The following is a 16,727-nucleotide window of genomic DNA, read 5'->3' on the forward strand; positions in this document are numbered from 1 at the left end:
ACCAACATCCAAAATACCAGCAAGAATTCGTAAGGCTAACAACTACTGAAGCATTATAGAATGAGAATCCACAATCTATGAGCAAGAAACTTAAAATACATTGGCTGGTGAGCAACTGATGTGGAGGGCTTATACGGACTTGGGCACCCTCCCGTTAACAACCGGCTTTTAAGGGTGAGTTCTACCTGGGTCCCATCAGTAGTTTCCGAGTTGGGGCATGGTAACTCCAGTCTACCACCAGGAAGGTCTCTCAGTTCGCAACTTGATCCCACGCGGAGGGGAGATTTTTGGGGTTCCACACGAGCAAAAATCCCACTTCGGTTGGTAAGATTTGAAAGAATTCTTCCCCTTAACAGCTGTCTTTTAAGGGTGAGTTCTACCCCGGTCCCGACACATGAACCACAATATGGAAGGTAAAAGAATTCCCCAAAAAGACTTCAGAACCAACTTAAAGAATTCTTCCTTCTAGAACCAAATGGGTGGAGCCATCAAAACCAGAAGTCAACGATACTATCAAGCAAGATAAGTAGCAACATTGAATAAACCAAAGAACAACAATGATAAGATCACTAACAAAATAAGAACACATGTATAGGTCCTCTTCAAGATAGCCATAAAGTTTACAATCAATCATCTCATATATATATATATATATATATATATATATATATATATAGATATATATATACACATACCTCAGAAACCTATCCCCCCCCCCCCTCCCAGATAAGTTATCTACACACTAGCCTAAAATACGGTGGGGGTCACATTGTTTGGGTGATCCAAAGCATTCATTTGATTGGCTCTCACATAGATAGGGTGCACCCAAAAAAGTAGCTCCATAGGAACATCCCAACCCTACGATTTGTGGAGGTAAAATGGACGTGTATAAACCTTCACAAATCTATCTATCTTTTGCCTCCACAGTACGTGTGTGTGTGTGTGTGTGTGTGTGTGTGTGTGTGTGTGTGTGAGAGAGAGAGAGAGAGAGAGAGAGAGAGAGAGAGAGAGAGAGAGAATAGTTCCTACTTCGTGGGCTTAAAATACAATGGGGGCGGTTGGAGTCAAAATCCAGTTGGTGCTGAGCTGGAGGCAAAGAGATAGCTATTGAGCTTGTTTTAGGCTAGCGTATATAGACAAACGGTTAGAAGACCGACCTTGAGATGGTTCTCCAGGAAGGCCCTCCGATACTTAAGCCAGTGACAACAACAGATAAAGAAATCCCATTGACAATAGTGAATTTTGGGAACTGTGTCCGGTTCCTTTGGGCCATTACCTAGGTATCCTTATGACACGTGGTAGCTTCCTATTGGGCTGCTATTTTTGCTCTCATCAGGGGCCACATTGTTTGGGTGATCCAAAGCATTCATTAATTGATGGGCCCTCACATAGATATGATAGGGTGTGCCCAAAAATCAGCTCCATAGGATCATCCCAACCCTTCAATTTGTGGAGGCAAAAAAGGTCGGGTATAAACCTTCACAAATATGTCCATTTTTTGCCCTGACAAATCGAAGGGTTGGGATGGTCCTATGGAGCTGATTTTTTGGGCACACCCCATCTATGTGAGGGCCCATCAAATGAAGGCTTTAGATCACCCAAACAGTGTGGCCCTCTTTGTATTTTAAGCCCACGGAGTAGGAACTCTTTTCTAACCATAACCATAATCCTACCTATTACCTACATAATGAATGGGTTGGATGAGTCAAACAACTATGGGAGATGGTGTATTTAGAGGGCTGCTCAGGCTGCGCGATACCTCAGAAACTTTTTCCTGATATATATATATATATATATATATATATATATATATATAGAGAGAGAGAGAGAGAGAGAGAGAGAGTGAACGGTTTCTACACACAAGTGTAGATAAGTTATTTACACGCTAGCTTAAAATACAGTGAGGGCCCACTTTGTCTGGGTGATCCAAAGCATTCATTTGATGGGCCCTCACATAGATAGGGTGTGCCCAAAAAATTATCTTCATTGGGTCATCCTAACCCTTCGAACCGTGGAGGAAAAAATGGAAAGATTTGTGAAGGTTTATACACGTCCATTTTACCTCCACCAATCATAGGGTTGGGATGATCCTATGGAGCTGATTTTTTGTGGATACCCTATCTATGTGAGGGCCAATCAAATGAATGGTTTGGATCACCCAAACAATATGCCCTCCACTGTATTTTAAGCTAGTGTGTAGATAACTTATCTACACTTGTGTGTAGAGACCGTTTTCTCATATATGTGTGGGGGAAAAGGTTTATGAGCTCGAGCGCAGATAGCTTATCTGCGCTCAACTGCTGATAAATCTTGTGGGCCCACATTTATGGGGTGATCCAAAGCATCCATTTGGAAGGCCCTTCCATAGATAAGGTGTGTACAAAAAAATCAGATCCATAGGATCATCCTAACCCATCCAATAGTGGAGGGGAAAATAGACAGACATTGTTTGTCCACAAATCTGCCCATTATTCCCCTCCACAGATGGAAAGGTTAGGATGATCCAATAGAGCTGATATTTTGTGGACACCCTATCTATGATAGGGCCTTCCAAGTGAGTGCTTTGGATCACCCCAAACAATGGGGGCCCACCCTGTTTCTGCACTGGAGCGCAGATAAGCTTATCTAAGAATCATGGTATGGAGATTATCTACAGTTGGCCTATTTACCTTGTGGCCAAACTGTGCCTTTTGAAAAATGGACTTCATTTGAAATCTCATGTTACATGCATGCATATATGTGTACTCATATGTGTGCACAACATATCCTTGACAATAGGAGACAGTAACAGTCTTAACTAACAGATGAAAAAGTTACTGAATAAATAATTAAACCAAATCCAGCAAATTAGCGAAAAAGCAAGTGGGGAATTACAATCTTGCAAAAGTACCTTTATTTCTAAGAGCAATGAATCTAGTTTACCTCGAAATGAAAAGGCTAAGAAATTTTCAAAAATAATTTCTTTTCCAAACAAATCCTGCACTCAAAACAGCACCTAAAACTACACTAAAAGTTCCAACTTATTACAAATTTTAATTTAGACAAAACAAGAGTAGGATCCAACGGAATTTGAAACACACACTAAGGCCTTATTTGGATTTGGATTGCAGGATGACTTATTTTGATAGTTTGGAAAGGAAAACTGTTCTAAAATTTCCTACTTTTTAACACAGAAAAAGATAAATTAAACCCGCCCTATTCGAATTTTGCAGGACCTGCAATTTATGATGATATCCTCTAAATTAATTATAACTACATCATTTCCTTCTAAATTGTGGAAAGAAAAATTTTCCATCATAAATGTTTTTCTTGCAGTCCAAACAAGCCTAAATAGCAGTGTTTAAAAACTCCTTGACTCGACAAGGAACTCGTCCGAGTCGACTACTTTTTACCTCGGCCGCTTTCCGCATTGCACCACATCCACATTCCGCGTTTTGCCGTACAGAGTCAATAAACTCCTTTGACTCTCCCAACTTATGACCGCTTCAACCGTGTCAACCGCGTTCTTGGCCTCGTCAGGGCCGAGTCGACAAGGATTTTTCTTGACCGCGTTCCGCGTCAAATCCGCGTTTTTAAACACTGCTAAATAGAGATAAAGAGTGTAAACTATTTAGTGATACAAGTAATCATAAAAAATAAAAAATAAATAAAAAAGTGGGTACACAATTTAGAGGTACTAATAAGCCTCTAGAAAAGTAGAAATGGAGATACCATTAGTATTTATCAGAAATACATATCACGAAATTTTGATGTAGAAATGAAGAAAGGCCTCAGAAACCACATTTTCCACACCAGAATCCACATCTGAGGACAGCATGCAGCAGCTTGATCATGAACCATCTTTTACAATGTTTTCAAACTAAAAACCTGGATTCTAAAATCCGCGTATCCAAATGGCCCCTTAATGTTTATCAGCATTCAGACATACATATCACTAAATTTTGATGAAGAAATGAAGAATGCCCTTAGAAACCACATTCTTCACACTAGAATCCACATCTGAGGACTAGGCAAACACACTAGGAAAACACAAGATTCAGAGAGCAGCTCTTAGAAAGACACAACCCGTAAAACTTCCAGAACAGAGCCTTTAATTCATTAACTGAAAATAGAAGAAAAAACTACCAGCAATCCTCTGCCCCAAGAGCAGACCATGAATAAACATACAGAGACCAACATAGACCTCTGTCCCAAGAAAATCCTTCTACCCGATGTCCCGACCACAAGCCTGCAGAAAATCCTCCTAATGCAGCTAAACAGGTAGCAGAGCCTATGCAAATCGCAAGGGAGAGAGGCACCCAGAAGTAGGCTCTTGTTTGCTTGATTATCACACCTTGAAAGCAATGAAGAACCATCTGTATATTAGAAAGGAAAACAAAATAGTGGGGACTAGAGGAACCGAAAGAGAGCAAAAAATATAACAGGATCCTCTCACCGAAAATGAAAGAGAAAAAGAGATTTTTTTTCTTTATGAAAATTCCTAATTTGCAAAGTACCTCTTAAGGCACTTTTGGCTACCAGGAATTTGTTTTCATGATAAATTGGTAGTCTCGAAAGTGCAGATGAAGATGAAGTTGCTAAAAATCATGAAACTAAAAACTGTACTCAAAACCCGATAGAGCTTTTCCCAATTTTTAGCAGCATCTCATCACTAGAGAAACCCCATTTCTGGATTTTGTTTCCTGAGTTTTAGCAATTTCACCCTCATCTCCACTTTCGAGACTATCGATTTATCATGAAAACAAATTCTTGGCGGCCAGACACGGCCTTAGTTTTTATTAAAACTCATGAAATAGTAGGAAATTTTAATAATTTTCCTGTAAATTCCTGCAATCCAAACAGAGCCTAAAAAGAGTTTAATGCCTAGCCTATGTTAACATTAGTAGTCTTTAGGGACTTGCAAAAAAATGATTTAAAAAAGATAAGTTTTTAAGCTAAATCATCTTAAGTAAGTGGAATATAATTTTGATATTTGGAATTAATGGATAAAACAATTATTGATAATAAACAAAGGAATAAAGCATATACATTTCAGCATAAGTTCAAAAAGCAAAATCCAAAGTAAGGAGGCATTTGGTGTATATTGAATTGACAGTATTTGGTATAAATTCATTAGATAGATGAAGGAAAGAAAGAAAGTGCAAAGACATGAGTAATTGAAATGCATTATATATAATTAAAAGATAAAGAAGGGTTGAGTAAATAACGAACCTGGGATGGTAGAGTCCAAGGGATGGAAGTTGCAATCAGATGTAGATATATGGTAAATGGGCTATCTTGTGCCAATCCTCTCCTCCCTCCCTTTTGCATCGTCTCTCCAAATTAGGACAGCCGTAAATATGGAGTTGTTGGAGTGCGGTGAGGCGTTGTAGTCCGGCGGGCAATGAAGTCATACCACCACAACTACAGATGGACAAATTTCGAAGCGATGTGAGATTTTCGACCCACTCTGGCAAATTTACCATCCTCGAACAGTGGTAAATTTTTAGATCTTTCAGTGTGGCGACATGTTGTAGCCCATCAGGAAATGATGTCAACATACCACACATATTGATTTCCAGATACTGGAGGGCAGTGAGGTACTGCAAGTCATCCGGCAAAGAAATGAGATCTGGACAGCCCACAATAACCAAACTTTGAAGAGATATCAAGCCCTCTAGTACCCCTTCTTCGGGAAAAGATATTAGACTATCACACCATTTAATCTCCAACTTTTCGAGAGATGTGAGGTTTCGCAATCCCTCTGGCAAAGACACCAGCTTTTTACAACCCAAAATGCTCAATGACTTGAGAGCAATGAAATTGCCCAGCGTACTAGGAAGACTTGCCTCGTTGCAGAATATAATTTCTAAACTTTGGAGTGCATTACTGTGTGGTAGAAACCTATCTAGAAAGGATGGCATCTCATCAAGACCACTAATAGAGAGGGAGGTAAGATGCAGAAAACATGGCAGGGTGATCCAAAAGATAGATTGAAGAAGAACGGATCACATAAGAATCTAAAGGGAGAGGGCATATTCAAATTCGCATCAGAGCAACAATCCTTCTTTATCATCAAAGAGAAGATGTTTCAGAGGATGTTGCACAAAGCATTTCAGTAGATAATGAATTTCTGGCATTAGTAAGACAAATCCATAGAATTGAACAAGAAATTAGAGTTTCTATAGCATCTGCTTAAAAATATACATAAACAAAAAGTAGGCTAAAACCAGCATATCTTTGACAACCACCTGCATTTAAGGCCCAGATTGCATTTAGAGAATTGATGAGCAGACAGCCTATGAAAAAAAATATTCAAACAAAAGGGTTTTTTTTTTTTTTTACGAGAAAGCAAGAGAGCATACATAAGTAAGTATCTGCATGGAGGCATGTGTACAAAACAAACAACAGTCTGGACAGCTTTCAATAAATTTATAATAAAATTGATGATCATACAACAAGGGTAATGTAGAATGAAATACAAATAGTTCGCACTCATTTTTTTTCATCTGCATAAGCCCACCCTTGTTCCAGTCCTAGCTTCCCAATGCCCATGTCCCACATAGATTTTGATTGATGCACTGGCTAAGTTGGTCGATCCAGCTCTCAAAGGACTAAATCCTCCCAAATATCTTTCACAATTTACTAATGTGGTTGTTTCCTGTAGAAGGTAAATAATGGACAGAAGCAGCCACTATAAGATAAGCAAGCTGTGTCTCAAAAAATGGCAAACTAGCAATAAGATGCATGTATCAACAGAAACAAAGTATTGAAGTATGGAAGCCTTATCATATCAGGGAACACGCATGTGTACAAAACAAACAACAGTCTGGGCAGCTTTCAATAAAGTTATAATAGAAATTGATGATCATACAACAAGGATAATGTAGAATGAAATACAAATAGTTCCCACTCATTTTTTTCTTCTGCATAAGCCCACCCTTGTTGCAGTCCTAGCTTCCCAATGCCCATGTCCCACATAGATTTTGATTGATGCACTGGCTAAGTTGGTCGATCCAGCTCTCAAAGGACTAAATCCTCCCAAATATCTTTCACGATTTACTAATGTGGTTGTTTCCTGTAGAGGGTAAATAATGGACAGAAGCAGCCACTATAAGATAAGCAAGCTCTGTCTCAAAAATGGCAAACTAGCAATAAGAAGCATGTACCAACAGAAACAAAGGATTGAAGTACGGAAGCCTTATCATATCGGGGAACACATTTTCGGTTCTCTTGGTGGATTGTCATTGTATGTTATCTATTATTTTACATCTTTTTGCTTCGAAAGGTTACACTTATAGACAGACAACTTTGAATAATCAGGACGATTATATTTTCTTGTCTTGTTAAAATGCTAATGCTTCTTATTAACTCTAATAATTCCCCATATATATGTTACTTGGATATTGGAGGCAATTCTCTATGGACATATGCATCTTCTCTAGAATATCAGTCGGCCCTTGAAGGTTACATGGTCAAAGAAAGTAATAGCCTACATTTTGAATAAATAGGATATTGAACAATTGCTATGTAGTTTGCGATGAAAAAGGATTCAGAAATTTGAAAAACTAATCCTGGGATGTTAAAATCAAAGGTTCTGAAGGACAAACTAAAGTCTTAATTTAGCCTAGATAGGTTCCACTTACATAGGATTCCGAAGTTTATGATGAAAATGGATTCCAAAGTTTTAAAATGCTTTAATAGTCATTGGAATTCCCAACTTAAATAATAAAAACCATATTCCGTGCTCTTGAAACCCAGGATTGCATCCGAATAGCGTAATATTAAATCCTTAACAAATACAGGATGCTATCCAAATAGGCATATTTTAAAATCCAGGATTTAATAATCAAGCTTTCTTCAATTCTAGATTTTTGATGTAGCACATGTGATGGCATGCATGTGTACCTAGCATGATGGCCTAGATTTTGGTGTTATAATGGTGGTCAAAAAGTTAAAAAGCCTTGGAAATAAATTTTGCATGTAGTTGTAATATTTTGGAAGTGGTTGTTTCAGAACTAGGAGATTAGAGTTACAAGGTGTTTTGAAAGTTGTATTTGCTATAGTTCCAAGTAGGGTCAAAATCTTAGGTAATGGTATGCTTGAAAGTTGTAATGGGAGTAAATGCTTTAGATAGTGGAAAAATATGTAAAAGGGGGCTGATCTAAGGGTGTTAAGCCATTGAAGAAAATATTGGAATGAAGTAAAGAAACCCTTTTTGTGGTAGAGCATTGCTCCCATTGTTAGTTCATTCTTCCTTAAGTTTTCTTATGTGTTTTCCCTCCTGTTCTTCTCTCCATTAATTTTGAAGAAATCAAGGATTTTAAAATGATGCCATCCAAACGGCTCCTAAATCTTTAAGCCATGGCTCTATTTTACCACATAAAAATTTAGTCATTAAAACATGTATTCTTCGAATAAATAATTTTCAAGGACATTCATGAAAATAGGAGCAAGGCATGTATGTAGCACACCAAGTTTGATCTGAGGTGGGTTTAAATTTTGTAGTTGGTGTAGTGAAAATTACAAGAATGGAAGTTTACCATTTGGGTTTTACTTAGTTTCTCAGTTGCCTTTTTTTTCTTTTTCAAGGTCCTTCCTCTGCATGGATGATGGCCTCTATATTGTCAGTGTAACTTATAATTGCTCTTATATAGGTTGAGTTTCTATTATCTCAGTTTTTATGGGGCCAATGCTTTCTCCTTCAAGCTTTGGTAAAAATATTTTGCCACCTTTTCTTTTTACAACTTTAAATATAAGAGAACAATAAATTTTGAGGAATGCCAGGGTCAGCTGCAGAACAGCACCAATCACAGAAAGTATGTGCAATTTGAAACAACTTTCATAGGGTACAAGCAGGCACATGGCCGTTTCAGACTGGGCTGGTCCATGGCTACAGCTAATCTGCACCATAACCTTTTTTTAATGGTATCTGCACCATAGCCTTTTAATAGCGCTATTAAAAGATGACAGCTTTCTAATGCTTTCAAAATTTAAATGTTTGCCTGGATTCCATCCTCACTGCTTTAGATGAAGATGAAGAAATTAGTTATTTGATTTACCAATTGGAGACAGGAAGGAAGGAAAGAGAGAGAGGGCAAACCTATCCCCCTAAAACCAGTTAGTAATACTAACCTAAAAGCTTATGTACTGCATATCCTCCTCAATCTCTTTTGGCATTAGTTCTCTATAAGGAGTGCTGCCATAAATGAAGATTCCAATTGTTTAAGGATGTGTTTGTGTTATTATCATATTATCATATACCCTCAATTTGATTTTGACTTGTTCTTATATGAGATATGAAACTATATTATTTTGGCTTTAATCTTTTCACTATCATGATTATTATGGTTTTGAATATATAAATGTTATTGACATAAAGGTTCCTTATGCAACATTATAAAAAGACCATGTCTGAGATCAAAGAATCAGAGGCAGGTAAGATAGTGATCCTGTTCCTTTAGACCTAAAATTGTTTACAATTTGGAATGCTGATTGAGCATCTCATTTTGGTACCACTGACACGTGTCATGCTGCTCTGAGTTGGCTGCTCTCTCATGCAACAGCCAGCCGTGAAATGCCTTTCTGTGAAAGCCATTAGCAAATCCCTACACACACACACACACACACACACACACACACATATATATATATAGGGAAATGATTTCAGAGCTCCAATGTTTTGATAAACATGCGCTCCACACATTTGTCGTGTGGCTTTAAGAGCTTTTTGAGAACCGTAATATTCCTCTGACAGCCCTTTAAATACTACACGACAAAAGTTGGAGCGCATGTTTATCAAAACATTGGAGCGCGGAAATCATTTCCTTATATATATATATATATATATATATATATATATATATATATATATATATATATATATATATATATTGTTTTGAAAATAAAATTTTGGGAGTCCAATTAATTAATGGAACAACATATAACAAGCTCAAATTTTGTAGGAATGAAATTCCCAATCTGATTAGAATACATTAGAATACTCCAATTAGAATCATATAACTAGTCCTGGAAAACCTGAAGATCTCACACTGTATTGTGTCTAAACAACAGTAAGTATATGAGTCATGAAATTCACAATTGGAGGGCCATCATCTCTAGAGATTTCGTGAAAAATCATTTGGAGAAGAAGAGTTCAAAGGCAAGGTGTTAATCAATATGCAGCACACTTAGATTGCTTGCAGGTAACTCTAAAATATTTCTTCGTGCTTTTTATTCCAAAAAAACACACTTCAAGATCTGGGATTGAATCTATAATAAATTTAAATCACATTTAAATCCAAGAAAATAGAAATAATCAATATTTCAGTATCATGTATGAACAATTTTGTAGTCCATATTAAGCAAGGATGATGTGCATACAACAATACAAGGTTGATGAGAAAGTACGACATACCTGATTGATGTTTTTACTTATTGCTCATGTTAATCATCGTAATTTCTTTTATGCAGTATGATGCCTAGCAGACCATCGTTCCATGGTGGGGACTAATACTCGCCTGCTGTCTCGGCTTCAATTTTTTCTCTTCCCATCATCTTAATAGCTACAACAATTTTTCTTCTTTCCATGTACATTTGTATGGCGGTAGTCCTTTTAAGATCTGTAAGAGTCTACATTGATGAAAGAAACAGGTGACATCATTGAAGGCCTAATTTAAACAGCCTTAAAAACATCATGTTCTATCGTAAAAGAAAGGAAAACCACAACAGAAACAAAAAAAAGACTTGAGTTGCTGATGTTACAGCAATTCAAAAAATCACAACATAGCATTTTATGTAATTTTTTGCATAAATACCATGGTTTAAATTTTCAAAAAAATGGCACAAAACGGCCAAAATGATTCCTTTTTCATCCCCATTGAAAAAAAAAAAAAAAAAACCAATGAATTCATTCAACTTCATTATTTCGGTCAAAACTTCGAAAATTCGACTGAAATTCGACCAAAATGCATAAACCAAGAGGAAATGTTTTTTTTTTCGTTGTAAGACATTTGACTTTGCATTTCATTTCATTAATATAGAGATAGATATTTGGTAGGCTACATTATTTTCAAGCAAAGCGTCTCTTATGCATGGGATGTCAGATCAGCATATGACCAATACCATCTTGTAACTGTAGTATTGACATAGAGTTGGGGTCCTTGGAGGGATGAATGCTCAGTGTACTTTCTTATACTCCCTCACATTGTACTTCTTTATTGACTTTGTTATTCCAGACATGTGCGACAATGCATTTCACTTGCATTGTCACTGGGTGTTTGATGTGATTAAGCCAGTATGGATGGCTTCCTTGTTTATGCGATGGTTTTTAAGTATGAATTTGTGCTTATTCTAGCATTCCATGAAGTTTCATCTTTAAACTTCATCATTTCCATATGTTTCCATACGTTTCAGCGATTTTACAAGATTTCCACGGAAATTTTCGAAACCAAAATGTTTCTATTTCCGTGTCGTACGCAACTCGGGGTGCAACTCAGGTCAGGTTGGGACAGATTGAGGCCAACCCGACCCGACCCGAGGAACCCATTTTTCCAACCCGAACCCGACCCGATTTCCAACCCGACGAGGTTCAACCTGACCCGACCCGAGGAACCCGTTTTTCCAACCCGAACCTGACCAGACCTGAGTTCAACCTGAACCCAACCCGAACTCAACCCTTTTCGGGTTGAACCCGATCCGAGTTCCACGCCTACCGAAACCGAAATTTTAAACCTTGATAAATACAATGAAAAAGACAACACCCACATCATTTATTAACATAAATTGGAGAAAGGTGAGATGGCAATTATAACCAATGATACCGAATACTTGTAAAGGCCCAACATATCACATCCAACATGACACGATACTCGTACCAGAGACTTAATGGATACTTATGTTGGCCAAAATAATTGTCATTGTTTCAAATATGTGTGTGTGTGTGTGTATCACTTTCTTCGAATTAATTATCATGCTGTTGCTTGTTAGTGTCATGCATTTGTAACTATAATTTTGAGTGTACGAGTTATACATATTCTATTTTTATGCTTATTATTAATTCCATCATTAAAATAAAATCAAGTTGAGTTTTATAGTTTTTTGTTTGTAGATGTCTTTTGTCTCAACTCAACTCAACAAAGCATTTGTCCCAAACTAGTTGGGATCGGCTAAATGAATCCTTTAGAAAAATTTCATGAAGAAAGTGAAAGGAATCTTCCCGACTCTAATCCTGGCTCTAGTTGGGTTCTTCTACATGGATCATTTTCTTCCATTCTATCCTATCCAAGGTCATGTTCTCTGTTATGTTTCTAGCCATCATGATATGGAATACTTGTATCTACATGACTATATCTGTGTCCTACATTTGGAAATATATTATGTCCTACATCAGTTCACTTGTTCGTGTCGAAAACAATTGTCTTACATTTTGAGTGTATAAGGATCTCTGCCCCGAAGCAAACTCAAATGATGCAAGATCCCACCACTACAAGCAATACATGGAACCGTTTTTGTCTGTCTACCCCCAAAACTGCTCATATTAAGCAATGTATGCCGGTTCCAAACGAGTTCCAAATCCGAGATTATGTATTGCAATGGGAAAACAAATTTTATATGCATATACATATGCACGCACACACACACACACATATATATATGAGGAAAGAGTTCCTGAGCTAGAGCTCAGATAAGCTTATCTGAGCTCTAGCTCAAAAACACATGTGGCCCCACATTTTTCCCACATTTTTTGAGGCATCCAAAGCATTCATTTGGAAGGCCCTTCCATGGATAGGGTGTGTACCAAAAATTAGATCGATAGGATCATCCTAACCCAATCAAAGGTGGAGGGGAAACTGGACAGACACTATGTGTCCATGTTTCTGCCCATTTTTTCCCTCCACAAATGGCAGTGTTAGGATGATCATATAGGGCTGATGTTTGGTGGACACTCTATCCATGAAAAGGCCTTCCAAATGAATGCTTTGGATCCCCCAACAATGTGGGCCCACCCCTGTTTTTACACTCGAGCGCGGATAAGCTTATCTGCGCTCGAGACCAGACCCTTTACTATATATATATATATATATATATATATATATATATATATATATAGTAAAAGGCGACCGCCCAGGCCGCCTAGGCACTGGGAGCAGAAAAAATGCACCGCCCAGGCCCTGGGCTTTTAAAAAAACGGTTCATCGCCTGAGCGTTATTAGGCGACCGCCCAGGCGATGAGGCGGCCGCCCAGGCGATGAAGCGGCTTCTGGGCGCTGAGCGTGGGCCTGGGCAGGGCGGGTTTGAACACTCAAATGAAGATATAGTCTTAGTCTTGGAAGGAGAGGACAATGATTGATGAAGACTGAAGAAGCACTTGGATTTTAATCTTTTTTTGTCATGGATTTGTGTTATATTGTTAAATACTTAAATTATTAAGTACTTTATACTTAATTTCTTATTATGTTTTTTACTTTTTATTATTATTTAATGTTTAGTGCTTATGTATCAAATGGTTTGGATTGTTATGTATTCAAGTATTTATATTTTATATAAAAAGAAAATGCAAGATATTATGAAAATATATTAATATCTAAAACAAATGAAAAACGCCTAAAAATGCCTGGACGCTGAGAGGTGAGTCAGCCGCCCAGCGCTTTTTAGAACACTGTATATATATGAGAAAGCCCAGGCCCTGGGCTTTTAAAAAAACGGTTCATCGCCTGAGCGTTATTAGGCGACCGCCCAGGCGATGAAGCGGCTTCTGGGCGCTGAGCGTGGGCCTGGGCAGGGCGGGTTTGAACACTCAAATGAAGATATAGTCTTAGTCTTGGAAGGAGAGGACAATGATTGATGAAGACTGAAGAAGCACTTGGATTTTAATCTTTTTTTGTCATGGATTTGTGTTATATTGTTAAATACTTAAATTATTAAGTACTTTATACTTAATTTCTTATTATGTTTTTTACTTTTTATTATTATTTAATGTTTAGTGCTTATGTATCAAATGGTTTGGATTGTTATGTATTCAAGTATTTATATTTTATATAAAAAGAAAATGCAAGATATTATGAAAATATATTAATATCTAAAACAAATGAAAAACGCCTAAAAATGCCTGGACGCTGAGAGGTGAGTCAGCAGCCCAGCGCTTTTTAGAACACTGTATATATATGAGAAAACGGTTTCTACACACAAGTGTAGATTACTAGCTTAAAATACAGTGAAGGGCATATTGTTTGGGTGATCCAAACCATTCATTTGATTGGCCCTCACATAGATAGGGTGTCCACAAAAAATCAGCTCCATAAGATCATCCCGACCCTACGATTTGTGGAGGTAAAATGGACGTGTATAAACCTTCACAAATCTGTCCATTTTTTGCCTCCACGGTTCGCACGGAGCTGATTTTTTCTAGACATCCTATCTATGTGAGGGCCAATCAAATGAATGGTTTGGATCACCCAAACAATGTGGGCCTCCACAGTATTTTAAGCTAGTGTGTAGATAACTTATCTACACTTGTGTGTAGAAACAGTTCTCTCTCTCTCTCTCTCTCTCTCTCTCTCTCTCTCTCTCTTTCTGTATATATATATATATATATACAGAGAGAGAGAGAGAGAGAGAGAGAGAGAATAGTGTTCCTGCGCAACTGCTCAGATAGCTTATCTGAGCAGCTGCTTCAAAAACTCAGGTGGCCCACATTTTTGTGGTGATCCAAAGCATTCATTTGAAAGGCCCTTCCATGGATAGGGTGTGTACCAAAGATCAGCCCTATAGGATCATCGTAACCCAATCAAAGGTGGAGGGGAAAATGGACAGACACTGTTTCTGACCATTTTTTCCCTCCACAAATGGCAGGGTTAGGGTGATCCTAAAGGGCTCATTTTTGGCACACACCCTATCCATGGAAGGGCCATCCAAATGAATGCTTTGGATCACCCCAAAAATGTGGGACCACATGAGTTTTTGAAGCAGCTGCTCGGATAAGCTATATGTGTGTGTGTGTGTGGGGGGGGGGGGGGATTTGCCAGGGAGGGACCATCGCAGAAGGCATTTCACAGCATGGCTGTTGCACGAAAGAGCAGCCACCTCAAATGAATTAAATGAATAAGACAAAATCTGAGCCTATGTGGCTGCTCTCTCATGCAACAGCCGCTCTGCAAAATGCCTTATGTGATGGTCCATAGCAAATCCCTATATATAAGTGACAAGTGAATAACATTGATTATACTGACTATAGTTGTAAATTGTAATGTGTCTGTATACCATTCATAAAAAAAATTGTAATGTGTTCGTAAGGAAACAGGGTTCCCATGAGAGAGAACCAAAAGGCTTTGCTCTTGTTAGCAGGGATTTAAGAGAACCAAAAGGCTTTGCTCTTGTTGGCAGAGATATAAAATTACACATCATATTCTTTTGGAAATGAACTTGAGTTTGCCAACAAAGAGATTTTGAAATAGAATACAAAAATATCTAGAATGCAACTCTTCAAAAAGAAGTGCAATAGTTTTTACCTTCGGTTGTTTATGATGAATTCATTGAAATCCATTGGTTGTACTCGTCCATCCTTATTATAAAAGAGCTGGAACCAAAGGAGCCTCCCCCACCATATGCCTTCATATTTGCAGATGCAAAGAAAACCATGCTTAGAACTTCTTACTAATGAAACCAAGTAGACCCAAAAGTTCCTACAAGCCTCCAATAAAAAAAAGAAATAATAAAAGGGGGATTTTTTTTAGGGAAGTGATATATCTGCCCTTTTGAGTACTTGGACACCCAGCAGCAGTGTACGTGGCAATCAGCCCCATTGAATCCTTCTGAAGTGAAGTACATCAGCCCCTCTGCAGTCATTGATACTCTGCTGCTGGGTGTCCCAAGTAATCAAAAGGGGCGGATGTATCACTTCCCTTTTTTATATTATTTTTGGATATTTTCTAAGAACTTTTGGAATCTGTCTTACAGGTTTTAGAAAGTCATTAGGGAAGTTTAGGTTTCTTAAGTTGCAAGTAATTGTAATTTGGTTTCTTTAGTTACTAGGAATTAAGTTTAGAAAGTGTTATCAAGTCTACAGGGTCTTAGGATAGATGATATTTCATGGTAGGAAAAGGGGAAATTAATTATTCAAGCATTGGCCACAACACTGTTGATCGAAGGATTTTCTTTCCCTTTTTCTTTTGCAACTAGGAAGTTGTACAAACAATTCTAGCTCTTCATTCAATATATTCGTCTATTTTGTTGCATGTCCTTCTGGAAACTTGAAAAGTGTCTTTTAGGGCTGCATCAAATCGGGATTGGAGCTCCATGAAACCAGTGATTCTCGTGAGTTTATGTGGCTGGGGAAGGAATAAATCTGGGAGTTCATCAGAGTTGAAGGCAAAACAGAAAGACAGTGTCAGAAGAGAGGAAGTTCTTATTTCATTACATAACTGGGAAGGAATTGAAGCCATCAATTACAGAATTAAAAATGGTTTAAAAACTTGCCTGTGAAGTAAGAAAATTGGGGATTTTTGGATAAAATGTAAAGAGACATTGTCATAGGATATTTTTGCTTGAATTTCGACTCCTCGATTGAGCTTATGAGAATTTTCAACATACATATCACAGGGTGGGATGATTTCCAAAGTGAAGATTGAGAATGTCATGAATATTTTCTCAAAGAAGAACAAGATTGTGACGGAGAAAAGTTTGAAAAGGGAATAATTTGAAGACGGAGATATTGACAAGGAAGACTTTGAGTGGAAGAGGTTGATGAA

General features: G+C 37.7%; 1 protein-coding gene across 7 annotated transcripts in view; it reads right to left on the reverse strand.

Annotated features, from left to right (window-relative positions):
• Nucleotides 1–6,373: 6,373 nt before the first annotated feature.
• The window catches only part of LOC143857946 (uncharacterized), a 42,346-nt gene continuing 31,992 nt past the window's right edge, over nt 6,374–16,727 (reverse strand). For 3 of the 7 annotated variants that reach the window (XM_077368510.1, XM_077368507.1, XM_077368513.1), the window contains 2 exons: nt 10,397–10,611; nt 6,789–7,057 (listed from right to left, as the gene is read on the reverse strand). In XM_077368510.1, the coding sequence (XP_077224625.1) occupies nt 10,489–10,611 (123 nt within the window). In that variant the 3' untranslated portion in view covers nt 6,789–7,057; nt 10,397–10,488. Of the gene's footprint in view, nt 6,641–6,788; nt 7,058–10,396; nt 10,612–15,488; nt 15,589–16,727 lie in introns of those variants that run through there. The other 4 variants (XM_077368512.1, XM_077368511.1, XM_077368508.1 and 1 more) reach the window with 3 other exon arrangements.

This window comes from Tasmannia lanceolata, unplaced genomic scaffold (genome assembly GCF_043159265.1).
Source record: "Tasmannia lanceolata isolate RefF3 unplaced genomic scaffold, GAP_Taslan_0.1 ptg000025l, whole genome shotgun sequence".
NCBI lineage: Eukaryota > Viridiplantae > Streptophyta > Magnoliopsida > Canellales > Winteraceae > Tasmannia > Tasmannia lanceolata.